General features: G+C 42.9%; 1 protein-coding gene across 3 annotated transcripts in view; it reads right to left on the bottom strand.

The window, feature by feature from the left end:
• The window catches only part of TNS2 (tensin 2), a 148891-nt gene that overhangs the window by 85311 nt on the left and 39795 nt on the right, over positions 1-23785 (bottom strand). Inside the window, exon 1 of one of the 3 annotated variants that reach the window (XM_066584218.1) lies at positions 19285-19397. The exons of the other annotated variants lie outside the window; for them this stretch is intronic. Coding sequence (XP_066440315.1) covers positions 19285-19350 — 66 coding nt within the window. The 5' untranslated portion in view covers positions 19351-19397. Of the gene's footprint in view, positions 1-19284; positions 19398-23785 lie in introns of those variants that run through there. 3 annotated transcript variants of the gene reach the window in all.

The raw sequence follows: 23785 nt of genomic DNA, 5'->3' as shown, positions 1-23785 counted from the left end.
GGAAGTAACATCATCATCATCATCACTTTTAGATAATGTTCTATTTTCTTCATTCCTTTCTATTGTACAACTAATTATGGAATTACTAGACGCCATTAATACTAGTAATTACTCTGTTTCCCTGAAAATAAGATATACCCTGAAAATAAGACATAGCATGATTTTCCAGAATTTTTGAGGATGCAAAATGATTTTTCAGGCTTTTTGAGGATGCTTGAAATATAAGCCCTACTCCAAAATTAAGCCCTGCTAACAGTTAATTTAAAAAAGTCAATTTAAATAGTGTCCAGGCAGCTATACATGTAAAAAAGTTAAAACTTTTTGAACAAAAAATAATATAAGACACTGTCTTATTTTCGGGGAAACACGGTACTCTACATGATTAACCCCTTCCCGCTCCTGGACGTACCTGGTACGTCATGGTAGCGGGATACTTCCCGCAACATGACGTACCTGGTACGTCATGCCATTAAAGTGTCGCCGCGGTGACAATCGCGGCGACACAGCAGCGATCCTGGCTGATATCGTTGGCAGACAAGTGAGGTATCCGGGCTGGGGACCAATCAGAGCGGTCCCTCCCCCACGATCGCTGTGATTGGTCAGGGAAAAACTCCCTGACCAATCACAGCGCAGCAGCGGACTTCGCGCTGTTTACAGTAGGGGCTCCATGTGCAAGCACCGCAGTGTGTTTCCGGTGCTTGTACAGAGAGCACCTACTGTGTTTTTTCTGAATATAAAGTGCGATTAGAGTGTAGATTAGGCAGGGAGTGAGTGTAGTGTAGTGTAGTGGAGTGGAGTGGAGTGTAGTGTAGTGTAGTGGAGTGTAGTGTAGCAGAGTGGAGTTAGTGATCAGTGTAGTGGAGAGGAGTTAGTCAGCAGTGTGGTGTAGTGGAGTGAGTGTTAGTGATCAGTGTGGTGTAGTGTAGTGAGTGTAGTGAGTGATTGATCAGGCAGTGTAGTGTAGTGAGTGTAGTGAGTGATTGATCAGGCAGTGTAGTGTAGCAGAGTGGAGTGAGTGATCAGAAGTGTAGTGTAGTGTAGTGAGTGAGGGATCTGTAGTGTGTGATCAGAAGTGTAGTGAGTGAGCTGTAGCGTGCGATCAGCAGTGTAGTGTAGCGCAGCGTGTAGTCAGTGTATCCCTTGGTGTAAAAAAAAAAAAAAAAAAAAAAGTTCCTGTTGTTCCCATTTTGTTACCTGTCCCGTCACCCGTTATTAGTTAGTGTAGCGTTTAGTTAGTCCGTCTAGTGTGTAGCGTGTCGTTAGTCCGTGTACTGTCAGTGTATTCGTCTGTGTAAAAAAAAAAAAAAAAAAAAGTTCCTGTTGTTCCCATTTCGTTACCTGTCCCGTCACCCGTTATTAGTTAGTGTAGCGTGTCGTTAGTCCGTCTAGTGTGTAGTGTGTCGTTAGTCCGTGTTGTGTCAGTGTATTCGTCTGTGTAAAAAAAAAAAAAAGAAAAAAAAAAAAACACTTACGTGAATACACCACATAAGTTTCCGCGTTCTTTCCGACCCCCGTCCCGTGGTCACCCCATCCCGCAGTGTCCCATCTAATAAAACTTTTTCCGCGTGTGCCCCATTTTATATAAATATGGCCCGCAGGAGGTACACTTCAGAGGAACTGTATGCAATCATTGCATCAGACTCGGACTCAGGTAGTGGTGATGACGACCCCACTTTTTTGGCATTCTCCGACTCCTCATCCTCATCCTCATCCAGCGAGTCTGAGCTCCCTGCACCCCCGAGAAGGCGTCCAAGGACCGCCACTGACCCCAATGCATCAGATGCTCACTGGAGTACCCCGGAAGATTACAGACCCCAGATCCCTGATTTTATTGGGAACCCAGGGATTCAATTTGATCCGGAAGGGCTCAGAGGGAAGGACTTCTTCAAGTTTTTTTTTTCAGAAGAGTTCATTGCCCACATTGTTACCCAGACTAATTTGTACGCCCAGAATTTTATTCAACAAAATCCCACCTCCAGCTATGCCAGACCCGATAAGTGGACCCCTGTGGATGCACCAGAGATAAAAAAATTTGGGGGCTTATACTAACCATGGGGCTAATAAAGAAGCTAACAATCAGGGCGTACTGGTCTACCGATATTTTGTACCACACCCCAATGTTCCGCATGGCGATGTTGAGGACGCGCTTTGAGTGTATTTTAAAATTTCTGCACTACAATGACAACCAGCTGTGCCCCCCCAGCGATCACCCCAATTACGATCGGTTGTATAAGATCAGGCCCGTAATAGACCATTTTAACGCCAAGTTTGCCCAGGCGTATGCCCCACAGATAAACATTGCAGTAGACGAGTCTCTGGTACACTTCAAGGGGAGGCTAAAATTCCGCCAGTACCTGCCCAGTAAGCGGGCACGGTATGGTGTGAAGTTGTACAAGCTGTGCGAAAGTACATCAGGGTACACCCACAAGTTCCGTATTTACGAGGGGAAGGACACTAAAATTGAGCCCCCAGAATGCCCCCCCGTGCTGGGAGTAACAGGGAAAATAGTGTGGGAACTGGTGCACCCACTATTAGACCAGGGTTACCATCTGTACCTGGATAACTTTTATACCAGTGTCCCCCTATTTCAGTGCCTCGCTTCCAGAGGAACAGTGGCATGTGGCACTGTTCGGAAAAATCAAAAAAGCCTCCCTAAGACGCTGCTTGGGCAACTGCTCAGAAGGGGTGAGAGCCGGGCCCAATGCAGCGACAATGTATTGTGCGTTAAATATGAGGACAAGAGGGATGTGCTTATGTTGACGACAATACACGGCCACAGCAGTACCCCCTGCCCAGTACGAGGTACCAGTGCAGAGACCCCCAAACCAGACTGCGTCCTCGACTATAATAAGTACATGGGAGGGGTCGATCTATCAGACCAGGTACTGGAGCCGTATAATGCCATGCGGAAAACACGGGTGTGGTACAAAAAACTGGCCGTGCACCTCGTACAGATGGCAATGTATAATGCCTACGTGCTGTTCCAAGGTGCAGGCCACAGGGGGACATTCCTTGAATTCCAAGAGGAAGTTATCAAGGACCTAATATTTGGGGACCAGGAGGTGGGGGAGAGGCCCAGTACTTCTGGAAGCGAGGCCACAAGAATTGTACCAGGGCAGCATTTTCTCAGTGAAATTCCCTCCACTGCGACGAAGGGAAGGACCCAAAAGAGGTGCAGAGTGTGCTACAAACAGGGGATAAGAAAAGACACCATATACCAGTGTGAAACGTGCCCCACACAACCCGGCCTCTGTATAAATGAGTGTTTTAAGATCTACCACACGTCCCTGAAATTTTAATTTTTTTATTGCCCTGACGTTTTACCCTGATGTACTTCGCACAGCTTGTACATAAAGCCACATGCTAAGTCCTTCCCTTCTGAGCCCTGCGCCCTAAAAACAGTTTAGATTCACATATGGGGCATTTCCCTGTTGGGTAACATCATGGATTACGTTTTCTCCTTCTGCCCCTGGTAAAAAATAAAAATCTGGGCCTAAACTGAGCATTATTGGAAAAATGTGAATTTTTCGTTCTCAACTCAAATTGTTAAAAAAAATTACTCAAATACCTGTGGGTTCAAACCGCTCACTACACCCCTTAAAAAATTCCCTGAGGGGTGTAGTTTCCAAAATGGGGTCAGTTATTGGGGGTCTCAAATGCACTGGTACCTCAGGGGCACTGCAAACACTACACGGTGTCTGAAAATTATTCCAGCAAAATCTGCATTCAAAAAAAGCGCTCCTTTCTTTCTGAGCCCTGCCATGTGCCCAAACAACAGTTTACATCCACATATGGGGCATTTCCGTGCTCGAGAGTAATTGGGTAATGCATTATGGACTATGTTTTCTCCTTCTGCCCCTGGTGAAAAATGAAAATCTGGGCCTAAAGCTGAACATTATTGGAAAAATGTGAATTTTTCGTTCTCAACTCAAACTGTTAAAAAAATTCCTCAAATACCTGTGGGTTCAAACCGCTCACTACACCCCTTAAAAAATTCCCTGAGGGGTGTAGTTTCCAAAATGGGGTCAGTTGTTGGGGGTTTCAAATGTACTGCTACCTCAGGGGCACTGCAAACACTACATGGGCTCTGAAAATTATTCCAGCAAAATCTGCATTCAAAAAGCCAAGAAGCGCTCCTATCCTTCTGAGTCCTGCCATGTGCCCATACAACAGGCTACGTCCACATATGGGGCATTTCCATGTTCGAGAGCAACTGGGTAACGCATCATGGGGTACGTTTTTTCCTTCTGCCACTGGTAAAAAATATAAATCTGGGCCTAAAGCTGAACATTATGTAAAAAATGTGATTTTTTTGTATTGAACTCAAACTGTTAAAAAAATTCCTCAAATACCTGTGGGTTCAAACCGCTCACTACACCCCTTAAAAAATTCCCTGAGGGGTGTAGTTTCCAAAATGGGGTCAGTTATTGGGGGTTTCAAATGTACTGCTACCTCAGGGGCACTGCAAACACTACATGGGGTCTGAAAATTATTCCTGCCAAATCTGCATTCAAAAAGAAGCGCTCCTTTCCTTCTGAGACCTACCATGTGCCCATACAACAGGCTACGTCCACATATGGGGCATTTCTAAAAACTGCGGAATCTGGGTCATACATTCCAAGTTTTGTTTCTTTGCTAACTCCTACTGTTTTATATTAAAAAAAAGGTTTTATATTGAAAATCAGTAGAAAAAAGGAACTGTTCTAATTTTTGATGCACTTTCCTTTAATTCCTGTAAAACATCTAAAGGGTTAATAAACTTTCTAAATGCCATTTTGAATACTTTGAAGGGTGCTGATTTTAAAATGGGGCAATTCATGGGGGATTCTGATATACAGGCTCGGCAAAACTATGTCTGAACTGCATTGGTCCTTAAAAAATTTAGATTTTGAAATTTGCTAGTAAATGTGAAAAATTACTGCTAAATTTATATACCGTATATACCGGCGTATAAGACGACTTTTGAACCCCGAAAAATCTGCTCTGCAGTCGGGGGTCGTCTTATGCGCCGGTAATACAAAAAAAAAAAAGTGTAAAAAAAAAAAATTTTATTACTCACCTCCCACGGCGTCCTGTCGCGCTCCGGCAGGATGTCGCTCGCTCCGGCAGGCTGTCGCTCGCTCCTCGTCCCCGGCGCAGCATAGCTTTCTGAATGCGGGGCTTGAAATCCCCGCTTCCAGAAAGCTAATACACACGCCGGCAGCCATGACAGCATTGAATGGCTGTGATTGGCTAAAGCACACGTGGCTTCAGCCAATCACACTATTCAATGACATCATTGAATGGCTGTGATTGGCTGAAGGCGCACGTGTTAGCAATCACACCCATTCAATGATGTCATTGAATAGTGTGATTGGCTGAAGCCACGTGTGCTTTAGCCAATCACAGCCATTCAATGATGTCATGGCTGCCGGCGTGTGTATTAGCTTTCTGGAAGCGGGGATTTCAAGCCCCACATTCAGAAAGCTATGCTGCGCCGGGGACGAGGAGCGAGCGACAGCCTGCCGGAGCGAGCGACATCCTGCCGGAGCGCGACAGAACGCCGTGGGAGGTGAGTAATAAAATTTTTTTTTTTTTCTCCACTGAATACCGGCGTATAAGGTGACAGTTGGGGGGTCGTCTTATACGCCCCGTCGCCTTATACGCCGGTATATACGGTACTTTGTGGAGTCTGTAAAAAGTAAAATAACACTTAAAAAATGATTGCTGTGTAAAGTAGGCCTATGGGAAATGTTAATTAATAACTATGTTGTGGTGTTTGACTTTCTATCTTACAAAGAAAACAATTCAAAGTTTGAAAATTGTGAATTTTTCCAAATTTTCAGTAAATTTGGATTTTTTTTCCAAATAAGGACAAAATTTATTGATGAAATTTTTACACTAACATAAAGTACAATGTGTCACGAAAAAACAATCTCAGAATCACCTTGATAAGTAAAAGCATTCAAAAGTTATTAGCACAGAAAGTGACAGATGTCAGATTTGAAAAATAAGGCTTGGTCCTTAAACTCAAAATAGGCCATGTCATTAAGGGGTTAAAGAGGCTTTCCGTATTTATAGAAGCAGAAGCTTAATCATTGTATAAATGAAACTTTCTAAAACTTTCTAAAACTTTTTATTATACTTTTCAAGTTTTCATCATTTTCAGGATATGTGTTTGCGGTCAGTGAATGACACACACTCTAAAGTGCAGGAAGGAACGTCGATACGCACGCCAAAAAGTCTCTTCATAGCGCAAAAAATTGCACTACAGTGTGCGCAAGAAGCCGGGCTTATGGTATATTCACACAGTGGGATCTGAAGCAGATTCCACCTCCAAAAAGTGCAACACAAATCTGCGGATTATCTGCGTATTTTGATGTGGATCTGCACATGAATTTAGCACTGAATGGGTAAAATCCACACGCAGAAATTCCGACACCCATTTCACCTAGATCCGTGTTAAAAAGTGATGTAACCTTTTTTTCCACAATGTGGACTTCAAATGAGTGGCAGGAAAAACCTGTCAAGTTTGTAGCAACACGAATTCCCATTCAAATGAATGGCATGTAGATTTAGGTTGGAATCCATGCCAAATTCTCCTGTGTGAACACATCCTTAGCCTTTATTCACATGAGTAAGACCATGTGCTTCTCCAAATCGGAAGTTTAAAACACAAGACATGGGCTATTTATTAAAGGGGTTGTCCCGCGGCAGCAAGTGGGTCTATACACTTCTGTATGGCCATAATAATGCACTTTGTAATGTACATTGTGCATTAATTATGAGCCATACAGAAGTTATCAAAAGTTATTCACTTACCTGTTCCGTTGCTGGCGTCCTCGTCTCCATGGTTGCCGTCTAATTTTCGCCGTCTAATGGCCAAATTAGCCGCGCTTGCGCAGTCCGGGTCTTCTTCTTTTATGAATGGGATCGCTCGTGCAGGATGCCGGCTCCGTGTAGCTCCGCCCCGTCACGTGCCGATTCCAGCCAATCAGGAGGCTGGAATCGGCAATGGACCGCACAGAAGAGCTGCGGTCCACGGAGGGAGCAGACCCCGGCGGCCATCTTCAGCAGGTGAGTATGAAGATGCCGGACCGCCGGGATTCAGGTAAGCACTCTCCGGTTTGTTTTTTTAACCCCTGCATCGGGGTTGTCTCGCGCCGAACGGGGGGGGGGGGGGTTAAAAAAAAACAAACCCGTTTCGGCGCGGGACAACCCCTTTAAGGGGCTGTCCGATACTCTTACTATTGATGATCTATCCTCAGGATTGGTCATCAGCAGTTGATTGGCATGCATCCGCCATTTAGGATCCCTGTCAACCAGCGTGGACAGCACTGGAAGCTATCAACATTGTAGTGGCCAAGTTTGGTGCTACAGGCACAATGGGAGCAGTGTCTGCAGTACCAGTCAGGGCCACTGAAATATGGATAATGCTTTCTGTTTTCAGTGCTGTCAGCAGATTGATGGGAATCACAAGTGGCAGACCCCCACCGATCAACTACAGAAAGCCCTAGGCAACACCTTTAAGACTGCATGGGTTATTGTTGTCCATGAAGATGGAAGAGAACAGGACAAGCTACACTTTTTTTTTTACCAATGGTCCGTATAAACATATCCATGTGTGAATAACCTAACTGACTGTTACGGGTCTACACGCTGCCCTTGTGAAGTTCGTTGCATCAAGCAGTATACAGCAAATCATATGTTGTCTGTATTCAAGGGGTTGGCATGGTGGAATGTAATAATATTACATGATATAGTCACTAGATTACTTCAGAAGGCTTGTTGATCCAGGGACTTATTATGACTGCCAGATTTTGGAGTCAGGAAGGAAATTTTATCCTAAAATTAGGAAAATTGGCTTCTACCTCATTGGGATTTCTTTGCCTTCCTTTGGATCAACATTACAGGATAATAGCCCGAAATGGATGGATAGTTGTCTTTTTTCAGCCTTACATTCTAAGTTATTATGTTATGTTGATGCCAAATTTATGTATTTTTTAAAACATTTTAGCACTTTTGACCAAATTTTGAGACTCGCACCTTTTTAATTTTTCCGTCCGCATAGCCATAGGATGGCTTATTTAAACGGGATGGGTTGCAGGTTTTTGGTACCATTTTGGGGGTCATTTAATCCATTATGATTTCTATTTTTTTTTTTTAATTAGGAAATGAGAGAAAAACAGCAACATTGACATTGCTCTTGCTTTCTTCATGCTACTTATGTAATGTTTTATCTTTTTTCTTATGGGTTTTGTATGGCTTTCTTATGATTGTGACAGAACTGTATATCTTCTTTTTTTTACTATTTTCAAAAATAAAATATTTTAAATGTTTTTTTGGGGAGTAGGTAGTTATTTTATAATGTTTCACTTTCTTTTGGTCCCACTAGGGGACTAATAATACTATTGAATACGCATTACTTGCCTTTCAGTGTAAAACTGACTGACAACCTATTAGGCCATGGGCTAATGACTATATAGGTCCCATCCAGCACTCAGTCACACAGCATGCTTCACTGGATACAGTCTTTCCACAAAACTGTCAGTCTATAGCAATACAGAAGAGGTATCCAAGGTACTGGAGGTATCCGGATAAGAATACAATTTTTTACTTCATCCTTCTTAAAATAATATGCAACGTTTCAGCACGCAAAGCCTTTTGTCAAGCCAAAAAGTAAGAAAGTCAAGAAATCTCTGCATTTTTCTTACTTTTTGGCTTGACAAAATAAAATGCAGCATATTCTTTTTGAGATAATGAAATTGGATTCTTATCTGGTTACCTTGGTGCCTCAGATACTTCATCTATATAAACCTAATACGCATTCACCCATGGTAGGATGCCAAGCTAATCTACAGTCAATGGGTTGGCAGTGAGAGTCCCCTCCCTCTATCAGGCATCTCAGTGCTGCAATTGACCACAGCATCTAAGAGGTTAAGCTGCTGGGATCAGAGACATTTCTGATCTCAGCAGTTGTGATAGGAGCAAAGTTATGTAATACAGCTCCTTTTCTGTGTTGTCACTGCACCCGCGAGATCTCCATAATGAAAATATATCTCGCCGTACAGGATCCGTCCATAACGTAAATTTTCCTCCTGCATTGTTATGTGGCTGAAGTTATTATTTAGCTTTTTTGTTTCTAGGAAAGTTAGGTGACCACAAACATGACCTGAGTTACAGTTCTAGTAGCGGATAATTACGGAATCAAATTAAGTGACTCTAAAATTCCATTTACACGCAAAGATAATCTTTCAACTGAATGAAAGATTAAAAGTTTTAGCGATCGTTTTGCATAAAGTGTTAATGGACACAAATGTCCATTAACACTTTATCATCTTCATTTGCATGGAAAGGTGCTGTTTGCAGAGCCCAGCATGTGATTAATCTGACGCCCAGATGTGCACACAGCTTCATTGTTCTCTTCGGGGCTGTCAGCAGAATACAATGTAATCTCCTGACTCTCGTGGAGATAACAATATATTGTCATTTAGACGAAAAGTGCACAATGCCCGCGTTTACATGTAACGATTACCGCTCATTTTCGGTCGTTTAAACAAATTTTGAGCGATATTCATTGCATGTAAATGGGCCTTAAGAGTCACCATATGGTAGTGCACGGTCCGTATTATAAGAGTCCATGGTCCATGTGTGGTAATGCTTTGTGCAAAGACTGTTAGTTGGATCCTGTCATACGAGCTGGATACGTCATACGAGTATTATAAACTATGTTAAAAAGAGACCGTTATGATGTGTCGCATTTAGAGATGAGCGAACATGCTCGTTTAGAGCAATTACTCGATCAAGCATTGCTTTTGTCGAGTAACTGCCTAATTGGGCGAAAAGATTCGGGGGGCGGTGGGGTTGTAGTGGGGGAGAGAGAGAGCTCCCCCCCTGTTCCCCCCTGCTATTCCCCGCTCCACCCCAACGCCCCCCGAATCTTTTCGCCCGAGTAGGCAGTTACTCGAAAAAGCGATGCTCGATCGAGTAATTGTCCTAAACGAGCACGTTTGCTCATCTCTAGTCGCGTTCATTAATACTATCTGCTCTCTTCTGTCGAACTGATCCCCACCAAACGTGTTCATAGGAAAGAACATTTCACTCCCCGATGAGTAACGGCTGTCAGCAATGGGCTGGATTGTACATGTGGCGAAAAATTAAGGATAATAGCCTTATATAATTATCTATAAATTACCACTACATGTCAGCAACCGATCAGTAGAATGCGATAAAAAGTGAATGTGAGACAATGATTTAGTGCGGCGGTCACTGTAAACTCATGGAGTATGTCAGGGAGCGATGGCAGGTGTACAAGATCTTGTACAGACATAACATCCTGCCTTCAAGTACTAATTGTTTTACACAAATGCTCTACAAAACTACTTTCTACATGCAGCGCAGGATATTTTCCTCTGAAGATATGGCCAGAAATTTCAGGGTAATTTTGCAGCAAATTTAACCCCTTGCACAGCAATGAGTGAAAAAACCGCAACCTCAGAAAATCTGCAATGGATACAGCATGCTGGATGAATTTAAACTGCATGGAGGTTTCTGAAGCAGGTATATAGGGTTTTGAGTAAGCCTATTCGTATATATTGAAATATACCATTACTTTGGAATATCCAATAGAAAAAATGAATGCACAGGTCATCTGTCACATGGCGTTAAAGGTAGTGATGAGCAAACTTTTGAAAAGTTCGATTTGGCTGGTTTGACGAACTTTTGCAAAAAGTTTGGTTTGTTATGAATTAGTTTGAACTGAAATGGAAGTTTGACAAAACTCCTAAAAATGGTGTACAACACTGTCTAAGAGCCTGAGGGGGTTATACAGGGCTTTTATGTTGTTAGACAGTGCTGTACATCAGTATTTAGGACTAGTGTTGAGCGAACCGAACCAATAGAACCAGGTAGAACTTGAGAAAAAAGCTCGTTTCAGGTTTGTGTCACACCAAACATTTAGCAAAGTTCAACCTGGTTTTCTTTCTCCTCTTCTACACACTTTTGAGCGATTCTACCACCCATACACTATGTGCATTGCATATGGACGGCGTTTCCTTCACACCCATAGACCTCAGTAGGGCCCATCCTCACTAAAATAAAGCATACTGCAATTTTTATTCTGCTCACGGAATCCGCACGTCTGAACAAACTTTCGAAAGTTCATGGCTTTCAATGCCCACACATTACCGTGTATTTTCTGCTCAGACGCCAGTTACCGAATCCGCAATTCATATCAATTGCACATGTGAACCCAGCCTTAAAGGGAACCTGTCGGGTCCCTAATGGCTCCCTAGCTGTGGGCAGCATGGTATAGTGATGGTAATGCTGATTTCAACAGGCTACCATTTTTAGTAATCAGTTCAGGAGTTCTATAAAACCTTCAGGTAGTGATGCACCCGATGTGGCTCATTAACATTAATATGACTGACGCAATCCATGCTGTCCCCTTCCTCAAGCCACTAATTAACAGGTCTCTCTGTATTAAGGTCCATTTACATGGAGCCATGATCGCTCAAAGATTGCTCATCAAAGATTGCTCAACCGACTATTTCAGTGACAGCTTTGAGTGATCATTTTGCATAAACTTTTAGGTAGCAACTCAGTTACTTAAGAGCAATTAAGTGTATAAATCAAGCCTTAGCTGAAAGCAGTTAATAGCCTGAGGGCTCTTATCTGCTTTCAGTTCTTTTGTTCTCCAGCAGAAAACAATGCTATCAGCACTACCTGTGGAGAACTGCTGATAAGGCTGAACATTGATTTTTAGGTTGGACTAAATTTACCGATCAGCTAGCAGTGCACGAAAAGTGCAAAATGGCCATACGTTTAGACGCAACGATTATCGCTCAAGCAATAGTTTTTTAGCGATTTTTGAGCGATCGCTCCGCGTAAATGGGCCTTTACTATGCATATGGAGACACCTGTCAATCAGTGGCAGGGAAAGCAGAGGAAGCGTCAATATGTGAATATTAATGAGCCGAATCAGACACATCTCTGCCCGTGCCGCACTGTTTCTTAAGTAGGTTTTACAAAGTACTGAACTGATCAGTATGAGCGACAGACGCAGACCGCTGAAATCACTGTGACTGTCTCTATACTGGGAACCATTACAGACCTGACAAGTTCCCTTTAAAGGGAACCTATGATCAGCTCTGAGAGGTTAAATTACGTACAGCAATAAAGCAGAGGTGTTTCCATATCTAATTTGCCCAAAGGACTATTTAGTAAACTTCCAGTGCCTGCAGTTACAGATTGAGGCATTGCTACTGGAACGCAAGCCTATGTCAAAATAGAAGGGTCACACTTGTTGAATGTCGGATCTACCATATCAACAGTAGATGAGTAGTAATCATAAAGAGGAACTATCTGTTAGAATTCAGTAATCTGCACGTTGCTGACACCAATGCTCTTTAAGGATTACTGTTACTTTGTATTGTGCCCATGGTAATATCTTAGGGTTTAGTTAACAGTTAATTAGAGAGAACAGTTCAAGGGGTTTTCCAGGGAGAATACTATTAATGATCTCCTGAGAATAGGTCATCACTAGTATTGTCCCTGGAAAACACCTTTCATTTGTCAGATTACCATCATAACTTTGTTCACTTTCATTTCTCTGTTTGTAAATAAATATTGTATATTTGTGTTACTTCTTCTGCTGCATTGTATCCTGACTCTGTGTCGCATCACCCATGACAGTTGCATGGCACATGCACAAGAGTTCTATCCTCCCATTGATGACGTCTCCATCATCCATGTCACTAAGCCAAAGACGAGCCGGGTCATAGAGTGCAATGCAAGCAGCAGAGATGGTCCAGGCCCGCCCAATGGACTATTAAGACACTATTTGCATAGTCCATTTTTTAAGGTATGCTTGCATCAGGCACTATAACAAAATAACATTTTGCTTTGTTCTTCTGAAGCTATAAGAGGTTTAACCTCTTCAGAACAAGCGTCAGGCTCCCTTTAATATAGCAGAAAACTATTTGCAATTGACTTTTAAAACTTTTTTTCTATATAACTGAAGCCATGTAGTTGTAAAGTAAGATAATAACTTGGTATGATTTACTCAGGGGACTGGAAAATGCATCAAACTGACAATAAATCTCAGATTAGAAAGCTTTAGTTGTGTGTGCATGTAAATACACCTCCAGTATACTAGATAATCTAATTATACATACATTAATTTTAGTAAGCATGAAGAAACACAATTGAGTTGGCAATGCAGATTAGGTTACAGTCAGCTGATGACATAATGTGTGTGAGACAGTCCCATCAAGGAAAAGATACAATTTCTATCCAGTTCTTAAACATGTTCCAGGGAGATAAGCAGCTGCCAGGAGTGTCCCCTCATCCTATGCATAAACATGGGGAGAGGGGATCTGCATACCTTGGCTGATCACAGCATGCACAGTTATGGGGGGTTGGAAGAGATAACGCTCCTTGGCTAATGTGTATGGCCAATTTTATAGTTAAGATCTCTACATACCCCCTGAGGTAGGCATGGAAATCACTATGATAACATCCATTGTTTATATTCAAAGTGTAAATAAAAATAAAGTTTACTTTACAAAGTGACTTCTTAAAGGGGCTGAACCACAAAAAAAAGTTACCACTTCATTTTAATACCGCTGGAGACAGTCTGAATGAAATGCATGGAGCAGCAGTGAATATCCTAAGCCACTACTTAATTCATTTGGTGACTATAGGATGTGAAGCGCTGAGCAAGAAGCCCACCAGTCTAGGCACTCTGCATGTGATGTCAGTACTCGTGCAGTCGCTTAGACGACTCCCTGTCTAAATGGGACATTAGTGGCACACACCCTGTTGAGGAATCTGCTCTAGGCTTAAAGACCCCATACACATTAGTGAAAAGTCATCTGAACCCACCAATTTCGGCAGGACCAGATGACTATTGCAAATGGATGGGGAGCTTCTGACTTTTTCGAGATAGATAATGTATTTCAACCCCTGATGCTTTTGTTCTCCCAGGAGATGAGCTGCTGCCATCAGAGTCTGGCAGCAGCTTATACCCTTCTGCTCATTGACAACACTTAAACCTTCGTCAGAATTGAACACTCATGTATATGGTTGTGTCGGGAGAAATAGCTCTCAGCCGTTAGACCCAGAGCTACTAAAGGTGTATTGGTATCTTAAAGGGGTTCTCCAAATATTGGACAATATTTCTGCAATAGCTCCAACTGCCCTAAAATAACAAACAGAGCAGTACTTACCTGTCCCCTGCCGAGGGGATCCAGTTATATTGCTCCACTGTCCTTTCAGTAATTATTGTGGAAGTTGACATAAGCAGAAGTCACCTGACTGTTGCAGCCAATCAGAGGTTGCAACATCACCAGCTGTTCTCCTGGCATCTGCACTGACATCCAGGGCGCCATGATGCCAAGAGTTCAGAATGGAGACGTTGCAGTAAGTACTGCTTTTTTGTTGTTTTAAGGCAATAGGAGCTACAGGGGAATTGTTGTCCAGTAACCGAACAGCCCCTTTAAGGGGTAGCTCATTTGCTATGGATTTTTCACAACTGAAAAAATCCACAGCAAATCCGCACCATTTGGTTCCATTAGAATTCAATTAAAAGGGTGATTCTGCTGTAGATCCACACAAAAAGCTGTGGATTTCCACGCTGATTTTGCTGTGGATTAGAGATGAGCGAGTATACTCGCTAAAGGCAATTGCTCGAGCGAACATTGCCTTTAGCGAGTACCTGCCCGCTCGAGACCAAAGGTTCGGGTGCCGATGCGGGGGAGCGGTGAGTAGCGGCAGTCAGCAGGAGGGAGCGGGGGGGAGAGAAGGGGGGAGAGAGGGAGAGAGAGATCTCCCCTCCGTTCCGCCCCGCTTTCCCCCACAACTCCCTGCCCGCCGCCGGCACCCGAACCTTTGGTCTCGAGCGGGCAGGTACTCGCTAAAGGCAATGCTCGCTCATCTCTACTGTGGATGTTTTCAGCTGCGGAAAATCCACATCAAATCAGCTACATGTGAACGCACCCAAAAGAATTCCAGATCTGACGCTAACATTTGTATGTGCCACAAAAAGTGATACACGGTTTAATAAAGGACATTTGGCCCAAACACCAGAAGACTGGAGAAAATATATTGGTAAATCTGCTCTTATGTATTTCTATACAGAACAAGTAAAATCGTCTCCTGGGAATTAATGGCCGGGGTATTTTTCACTAAGAACAGACTCACATTGCACTTCTGAACCTCTTGTTCCCTGAGCAAAAATAACGATGCATTGTAACATTGTATTTCTGCAGCGATCCACGCGGGACCCTCAGCTGAAATTGCTAAAAGTTACATTTGTTACAATAACAAGCAATGACTGAGAATAACTTGAGGAGTTGCCAACAGATGGACTCCGTTGTTCTCTGGTCCGATAAATCTGCTACACCAAATTTTCATCTGGATAGAACAGAGGAGAATTGTTCTTTGTGACATTAATGTGAACCAAACAAGATATCAACATTGTTAAAGCTGTAAAGCAGAAGTTATAGGGTGATTCAAGGTAAGATTGGCTCATCAAAGTATCAGAGGAGCCCCATGTAGACCCTCTAAAACAATAATGATCCTTAATACAACAGGGCCCCAAAGGTCCAGCAGAAAACAACCACATGTGGAACTGACTTTGGGCCAATCACTTGTTACTAGAGTCGATTTTTTTTGGATTGAAAGACATAAAACCTATTAGAAAAGAATACAATGCAAATAATAGTGGACATGCACTTGACTTGCAGAGATTCAAGGTGGGCTTTAGAATCATTAGTGATGACCAAAGTTTTGAAAAGTTTACTTTGGCCGGTTCGACAAATTTTTCCAAAAGTTCAGTTTGGTCCGAGTTAGTTTAAACTGAAACGAAAGCTCACCAAAACAACTAAAATTGGTGTGTAACACTGTCAAAGAGCCATAAAAGCCCTGTATAGAGTATTATGCAGGGCTTTTATGGCTCTTAGACAGTGTTATACACCAGTGTTCAAGACTAGTATTGAGCTAACCGAGTCAATAGAACCCTGTTTCTGGTAGAACGTTGCTTGATTTGGGTTCGTGCTGAACTGAACTTTTAGCATAATGTGACCTGAAATAGAGTTCCATTCGTTTGGTTCGCTCAACACTAATCCTTTCCCTCAGTGGACTCAAGGAACTCCAAACTATGCTGGGCTGAGTTATTCCAAATTACAATACCCAATTGTAATCCTGAGGATCTGCCCTGTCAGTAATTGTTCATAAAAGGATAGTTTGTATGTTGGTGATGGGTCACTTTATCGACTGTCCCAAAAGTGGAAACCCTTGATTCTGGTGGCCCAGACATCTTTTTTATGATACAAAATGGCTGTTTTAAACAAGTAACAGCTTATAAATCCACTTTTGTAGCAATGACCCTGTTGTTACATAGGAGCAGTTAACTGATAACTTCTGTAAGAGGCTGTAGACAACATTGCCTGGTGAGCCTTGGTTAATGTATCAGTGAAAAAAACAAGGCAAAAGGCAATAACATGCATGATGAGTTGACATATTAGAAAGTATTCATATAATATGTATTGCTATCTTTTCCACCGTATGAACAGGAAGATCTACTGTGCAGCACATTTCTGCCTGGCATCAAGTCTAATACTTAGGGCTCAACCATGGCACTCAACTTGGACATGGCCGTCTAGTCTTGTGGTGGACGGCAAATGCCTTGTCATGCATGCTTTGATTGGTCAGTACAACCGTAGACTATTAATTCTGGAGAAAAGCACAAAGTCAAATTGGACGACACGAAAACAGGATATCTAAGATACAACAGGAGATAACTGAATGGACTTAAATAAGACAAAGCACCACCTGAACCTAGACTACACCGACCACTCAAATGGAGCATCCACTGCAAAAAGGGTAACCCCGCTGTTTGATGAGAGGCCTAAGTCTGAGACAAATTGTCAACTTTAACCAAGAAAATGCCAAGCCAAAGAACACTTGAGAACTTAGCACGGAAAACTGAGTAAGGGACCCCTGAAGCCTGAGCAAAGAACAACTGAACGTTAGACTAGAATACAAGGAATATAACCGGAATCCTTTGCAAAAAGAAGCTGGTTTAAATATCCCCACAGAGATGCTGATAGACCGACTGGACAAATAGACAGCCCAGCCAGTCTATCAGTGCTGGAACCGAAGGGAGATGTTAATCCCTTGGTGTCCAGCTCTAAATGGCACTGCCCATGCACTGCTGGTGCATCATGTGGTCCCGGTTGGATGTTGTGACATCACCCTGGACCAGCGCCATGAATCAGGAAGTCATGGTGCAGTTGGCTATGGTTGATCCAGGGTCTCCAGAGAGATCAATACTATCAACATATACTCCTCTCTCCATAGAGAGAAAAATCCTATGCATTAGGTCATAGCAACCGCTGCAAGAAAATCCATCAAAAAGTATTAACACAGAATAAGGAGAGGGGAGTTGTATGTTATATAACTTCATGACATACATAATGCTCTTCAAGATGGATTGCCTTATACCAAAGTCCGCTCAAAGTTCCAGATTCAGCTGTGAGCTGTCAAAACCTTTATGGGACAAATCCAGTTTTCATAAATTTGTGGGAAGTTGTTTCTAATGGAAAAGTCCCTAAATCTTCATACAGAATAACTAGCTTATCCGGCATCCTTCCTAATTCTCTGGTTTTTATAAGTGAATCCACATGTATGTTCATACAGCAAGTCTATAAACATAACACTTACATGGAGGTCTATACATGCAGTGCTCACTTAGGCTGTCTTTCTAGGACTGTAATATGACCTAATTTTAGGGTCCATATTTCTACCAGAACACCCGGACCCCACAGTTTTACTGAAGTGAACATATATCACTGTAGAATCCTATGGTGATTGAGGTTTAGTTAAGAAGAACCCGGGGTGGTCCAGATGTTGGACCATAATATGGACCATTAGATGTGGCCATATTACTGTGTGAAACGAGCCATTACTTATTACACATGTGTATGCACAAGTCCATATACCACTATATAATACAGTCCCCAAGTTCTCTGCTCAGGAACGATATTGAGACAGGTGATTAGTCATGAGTGAACTTTTGCTGAAGTTTTGGAAAAAAAATCACTTCTGTCTAACTTAGTTCAAACCAAACTACAAGTTCAACAAAACTCCTAAAACTGCTGTATAATACTGTCTAAGAGCCATAAAAGCCCCCTGATAGTGTTACACAGGGCTTTTATGGCTCTTAGGCAGTGTTGTACACCAAGTATTCGAAGGCTAAAGTTGAGCGAACTGAATCAGAAGATCCCTGTTTCAGGTAGAACTGTGCAGAAAGTTCGGTTTGGGTTCATGCTGACCAAACTTTTAGCAAAGTTCGACCTCTTCTGGTTCGGTTCACTCAATGCTAGAGGTGATACATTACAAAACTGCAGTATTTTATGTGCTGAGCATGATAAATGCTATTCCAATGTGGTCAGCAGGTGCTGATCTCATGGACTGCGGCTGGAAGGGGGTGTGATGAGGGATTTGTATGTCCATTGGGAACTACGTATGTATATAATGTATGTATATAATGTATCCTGTCTATATAGTAGAACATATACAAAGAAACTGTGCTGCACTGCAGGATCATTTCCTACTCAAGAATATACAGTATATTACAAAGTCAAAGACCTCTTCTTCTGTCCTGACACTGTGTGGGTAATATACATATACTGTGTACACAGATGTGAGGGGTCCTGATAATGTACATATTAGGTATACGCTCAGTACTAAGTGATGGAAATTGATCCATTGGTAGACACGCTCAGCATACAGTATATAGGAGCAATGATACAAAAACATCCAAAAATATCACATCTACTGTATGCAAGGTAAAGACCTGCAGCATGCTATTCTTGAATGCTTCTTCATGCATTTCATTCAAAGTGCTAAGAGTGGTCTGATGGGCATACAACCGTCTATGTCTATGAAGACGTCTCTTCTCAGCCCACGCTAGTGAACGTAACTGGACCAGAAGTCGCAGTGGTAGACTAACCCTGCCGTCATCAACACAAGCTCCGATTGCATTGCTAGAACACTTCCCATTACATGCACATACAGTTATCCCTCCTTCCGTCACACTTTTCTAATACAGAACATCATTTTTCCAGCTTGTGAGATGCATGCAGCCTCCTGGAGACCCCCAGTGTCCTCACACTTCATGCATATCTCCATCTCATAGACATAGTAGCCTTAGATGCTTCTCACAGTTCTACCCCAGAAACGCGTTGGACACATGTTCATGCTTACTATGCCCTTAGAGTTTACATACAGAACCCCCCATACCGTGGCACAGTTGAAACTCCTGCTCAGCCCTCTCAGCACCTCCTGAAAAGACCTCCTAGGCTTCATGGTTATATTTCAGCACCCCTCAGGCTGCGCTCTGAAGGAGCTGTGTGTGTAGTCAGTGTGGGGGGCTGTGCAGGGAGTGGTGGCCGATCAGGGCGGACAGAGGATGTGATGTTGGGGGGGAAGGACATGATGGGGGGAACTTGCCTTTCCTGAAAGACAAAGCTCACATTTCCTCCCCACCTAAACTTAAGCATGGAACTTAACTACTGCACTGCCATCTCCATATGTGCAGCTACGTGGGGGATCACATTGGAAGGTTACGATGACGTTTTCTGGAATCGAGTAAAAAGTTTTCAAGTATCAATCAACATTGTGTTCTAAAAATAGTGCAGAAATACTTCATCCATTCCTCCAGTATGCGGTGATTACATATAACATCATTGGTTAACATCTGCATCGGAGTTTATTAACATCTGCATTTGAGTGTAATTAGGGGGCCCCCACATACATTGTGGAGATGGAGGGAGAGGAGAGGTATTTCTTGCAGAAGCTAACGGCATGGACCATACATCAGATCACAATAGCAATAATTGGGTCAGGGGGGTTTGATAAGTGTCAAGTTGGTATTGATTAGACTCATAGGCTGCACTGGGAAATAGAGTATGCAAATGAGAATTGGTATAGTGCCTCTGCAGCGCCACCCATTGAAAAGGTAGCTGGGACCAATTGTGATGGTTATGGTTCTTGAATATAATGCAAAAACTACAGTAAGGACTGACACTACAGGAGAGTTTTGCCATTGACTATAACAATGTAAAAGGCAAAATAATTCAGAAATTACTGGACAGAATATCAGGACTCCAGACAAGTGGAAACATTAGGCGTTCACACAGGGCCAGGATGTTAGGTTAGATGGTACCCTGTGTGGTATTGTATATGGTGCCCTCCACCTGTCATAAGACAAAAACTGATATATATATATATATATGCAAATTCTGTTGTGAAGAAAGCAGCTTGCCCACTATAGAACACCTCAGTGAGTAAATACTGCACCAGAACCGAGCTCATCACATAAATACAGCACCAGAACCAGTTAGCTGTGAATTTGGCCACTAAATTTAATGCATATTTGCAGCGTGTTTTCCGCTGCAGAAAGCCTGCAGTAGATGCGTGCCATGTGGAGGTACCCTTACAAATCATAGGAAAGTGATATTACAGCCCCTTTATAGTGTATTGTGCTGCAGGTTATAAGCATGTAGCCTTCATACAACAAGAAAGAATTATCTTTAAGATTACGGACCAGTGTAAAATGCTTCATCCTCCCAGGACCTGCTTCCCGTTTCCTTTCTTAGAGATCTTAAATATCAAAGGTGATAGTTTCCCATTTTATGCTGAACAAAAATAACTTGTCATCTTAAAGGGGTTGTCCAGTTGTAAACTACTGATGGTCTATCTTCATGATAACTCATCAATAGTAGATTGCCCAGGCCACCCGTTGATCAGCTCTTCACTAACAGAATGGTGTGATTGAGGAAAAACATCCAGCAAAAGAGCATCCTGTGGACTTAAAGAACTCATCAACGAAAGGGGTCAGAGGAGGATGTCAAGAATCATTATGATGAACAGGCGGTGCATAGTCAAGAAAATTGTACCCGAATACAACACTACTGTTCCAACTAACATGACTGAATTCGCAATTCGCCATTCCTTAGCACTATAACAGCAAAGGACTAGCTTGAGTATCATTGCTAACAGAAACAGAAAGGCAAGACTACAGTGGGCATAACAGCGCAAAAATTGCATCACTGAACTGTGCAAAAACATCACCTGATCAGAAGATGCCAGATTTCAGTTGCACCGTGCTGATGGGATGTCAGCTGTTCAGAGCCTGCTAGTACCTCCATCTGATTTTAGCCTGTGGAAGCAGCTATCCTGTCCACATGGGCCAATATCACTGCAGAATGATTTCAACACCTTGTAGAATGTATGGAATTCTGAGCTACTGTGGTTCTGAAGGTCAAAAGAGGTCTAACATGCTCCCAGATAGGTGTCTCTAGTAAAGCGGCCGTCCAATGTATATGAAGCACAAGTAAACTATAAAAGTCTACGTAATATTACAATTTCCTTAAAGAGGTTGCACAAGGATCACAATGTATCCCCCATCCACAGTATAGGGAATAACTTGCTGATCAGCGGGGGTCTCCCGGCTGAGACCCCCACTGATCCTCAGAATGGGGTTCCCGTATCGCCCGTCCTGCTCACTGTGGGCTTACCGCACCCCCTACAGTGAGGAAGAGACTGAATGGTGCACTGATCGCGCAAGTGCGCTGCCACTCCATTCACTTTCAGTGGGACTGCTGCAGATAGAAGTGTAGCAAGTGCCCCGGTATATTCGTCAGCCCCATTGAAATGAATGGAGCACCAACTATGCATGCTCCGCCAGTGTTCCAATCATTCTGACATCACTGTGGGGGAAAAAGCAACCCCACAGTTTCAGGCAGAGGGGCACACAGGCCTATCATTCTCGAGATCAGCAGGTGTCTCAGCGGTGAGACCCCCACTGATCAGCAAGTTATCCCCTATTCTCAGCGTATGTCTACATCCAGTCTTTGCGTCCAGAATCTGCTTCCTATTAGACAATGCTATTAGATACAAATATCCTTGTACTTATTTATAACCAATACTGGGGATGGCGATATTTTGGGGTGCTGGATACTTATTGAAATTACGTCAAGTGCGCTCTTTCAGTACTTAATTTAGATTGTTAAGGCTTAGTAAAAACAAACAGCTCTTCGAAAAAGGTGACAATAATGGATTAAGTGCAAAGATAATCATGGGACGACGTAATGTGGTGTTTTATTTTAACTTACCTAAAAAAATAGTTTTTACGTCAGCTTTCTTATATCGCCATTAGAGATGAGCGAGTATACTCGCTAAGGCTAACTACTCGAGCGAGTAGTGCCTTAGCCGAGTATCCTCCCGCTCGTCTCTAAAGATTCGGGGGCCGGCGGTGGGCGGGGAGCGGCGGGGGAGAGCGGGGAGGAACAGAGGGGAGATCTCTCCCTCTCTCCCCCCCGCTCCCCCCTGCTCACCGCCGCAACTCACCTGTCACCCGCGCCGGCAGCCAAATCTTTACAGACGAGCGGGAGGATAGTTGGCTAAGGCACTACTTGCTCGAGTAGTTAGCCTTAGTGAGTATACTTGCTCATCTCTAATCGCCATTCTTAGATAAAGCAATGGGGCCATAGGCATTTGGCTAGCAGTAGATTAGGGGTACACAGCGTGCCTCAGCATCTGCTACTGCCCATGAACATAGTAATAACCATGGCTGATCCAAAGTCCGATGCAGAATAACAATAACTGTAATGTCTTTGACTTTAAAACAATTAAGAAGTCCCAGCCTCCGTAGAGCTGCAAGTGTCTGCCATTTGTAGAAACCAGCCCAGAAATCTGCAAAGACCCTCCGATGGAACCCAGTATGGATACTAATGTAACTGGGATTGTAGTCATCAGAAAGGTCAGACAGACACCTGGTCTGTGGTTCTAGGAACTTTTTTGAGATCGTGAACTCATAGGACACTGATGGATGAAGCCCCAACATAGAGACAGTTTAGGACTACTGTCCTAGATCATAGAGGGATCCACCTTCATAGATGGATATGAAGGTCCACCATATCAAATCTAATCTAGAAGATCATGTAATCATAGGACACTGATGGATGAAGCCCCAACATTGAGACAGTTTAGGACCACTGTCCTAAATCATAGAGGGATCCACCTTCATAGATGGATATGAAGGTCCACCATATCAAATCTAATCTAGGAGTAGATAAACTACAAAACATCTGAGATTTATTATCAGAAGATGATCTCTTTAAGAAAGACCAAGACCTAAAAAATAATATAAAAATCAGTCCAAGAACAGCTTGGCTTCAGCACAGGTATCCAGGATATCGCCTTTCTTGGGGAATGCATCGCTACCAAATGAAAGATGTCATACGGAAATGAATAGATGGGGAAGTGACTTCGGATACTACCAGGACTTCCCCAAGCATTTTTGCAGCCTGAGCCGAAATATGAAATGCTGCCACCCCCTTTCCTTGCCAAAACTCCCACTCATTTTACAGGCATTAATACGCCAATACACAAGATACTCAACATATATTTGAACCATTGAGATTTGTTTGAAGTGACAGGGTAATGGTTCCCCCAGTAGTGACCCCAACAGTTAATGTCCCCCTTAAAGGTCCCAATAGTAATAGTAACCCCGTTAATGGACTCAGTAGTAATAGTGACTTTGTTAGTGGCCCCAGTAGTAATACCATGTTTCCCCGAAAATAAGACCCTATCTTATATTAATTTTTGCCCCAAAGGAGGCACAGGGTCTTATTTTGGTCTCCAGAGCTCCGACACTCTTGCTTCAGTCTTCAATAGCTGACAGAACATCTCTTCCTGGTAACAGAGTTCATAAACCCTGCCTCCAGCAAGCAATGGC

This window comes from Eleutherodactylus coqui, chromosome 1 (genome assembly GCF_035609145.1).
Source record: "Eleutherodactylus coqui strain aEleCoq1 chromosome 1, aEleCoq1.hap1, whole genome shotgun sequence".
Lineage (NCBI taxonomy): Eukaryota > Metazoa > Chordata > Amphibia > Anura > Eleutherodactylidae > Eleutherodactylus > Eleutherodactylus coqui.
Note: the sequence above shows the minus strand (reverse complement) of the source record. Positions and strands in the feature narration are given on the sequence as shown.